Below are 1,199 nucleotides of genomic sequence, written 5' to 3' on the forward strand. Positions count from 1 at the left end.
AGTCTGACTGTACACAGCCTACTTCTCTCACCCACTCACAACTCCCCCACACTGTCTGACTACTCACAATCTGCCTCTACACCCCCCCACACACACACTCACAACCTCCCTCTACACGTATCAGACAACTCTCCCCTAACTCGACTAAATACAACCTGACTACACACATCCCCTCATAATCAGATTGTACACAACCTACCTCTAAACACCTCACACACACTGCCTGTTCCCACAGATACAATCTGACTACACACCTACCCCCCAACTCCCCCCACAATCTGACTACAACCAGATCCAGCCTGAGTGGACACAATCTACCTGTACACAGTTCAAACACACAATCTGCCTGCATGCCACACAACTCCCACACACAATCTGACAAGATGCAACCCCCCTCCCCACACACCCAGCTCACCCCCCCCACCCGCATGCACCCCCCACCCTGCTGTCCTCAAGTGCTCAGTGTCACCCCTCACAAGGCCTCCCAGCAGCAGCCCCCTGGGGGCCAGGGTCCCATGGAGTCAGCTGCCAAGAGTCATGAGAAACCCCCTGGGGCCGGGAGGGGACAACCAGTAACCCCACAGCAGGGACTAGTCATACTGGCTGGACTGGAATTAAACACCCATGAGGAGGAGGAGCTGGGAGTGGAGTCTAGGGGCTGGGAGGGGGGGGCTCGGAGTCAGGACACCTGGGTTCTGTTCTCAGCTCTGGGAGGAGAGTGGGGTCGGGGTGTGTGTGCCAGGACTCCTGGGTTCTAATCCTAGATGGGGAGGGCTGGAGCCAGGACTCCTGGGTTCTAGTCCCAGGTTCGGCGCGGGAGCGGGATCTGGTGGTGGGGGATGGGAGACTCCGGACTCCTGGGTTCCATGTCTCTGCTCCCTGGCTCAGTGTGGAGCGGGTCAGGGCCGGGAATTCGGGGTCAGCTCAGCCTTGCCCCTCCCCCCGCCTCTTTCCTCCATGGAGGGCTGTGAATGGGGGGAGCCCCGCCCCCTCCCCCTCCGGGCAAGCCCGCCCCGCCCTCAGCAAAGGCGGCGGCCGGAGCTTCGGCGGGGCCGGGCCAGCGCCGGTCACATGGCGGGGAGCGGCGGCGGCAGCCAGCGGAGCGGGGGGCCGGGGCGGCAGCATGGCCCTGGAGGACCCGTTCTCTGCCGTGCGGGGGTGAGTCGGCCGCGGCCCGCGCAGATCGCCCCCCCCCCCCC

The 1,199-nt window shown here is 63.2% G+C and overlaps 1 protein-coding gene across 1 annotated transcript in view; it reads left to right on the plus strand.

The window, feature by feature from the left end:
• Window positions 1-1,013: 1,013 nt before the first annotated feature.
• The window catches only part of STX10 (syntaxin 10), a 5,945-nt gene continuing 5,759 nt past the window's right edge, over window positions 1,014-1,199 (plus strand). Inside the window, exon 1 of the mRNA XM_034792958.1 lies at window positions 1,014-1,158. Within this exon, the coding sequence (XP_034648849.1) occupies window positions 1,124-1,158 (35 nt within the window). The 5' untranslated portion in view covers window positions 1,014-1,123. The remainder of the gene's footprint in view (window positions 1,159-1,199) is intronic.

This window comes from Trachemys scripta, chromosome 16, assembly GCF_013100865.1.
Source record: "Trachemys scripta elegans isolate TJP31775 chromosome 16, CAS_Tse_1.0, whole genome shotgun sequence".
Taxonomy (NCBI): Eukaryota; Metazoa; Chordata; order Testudines; family Emydidae; genus Trachemys; species Trachemys scripta.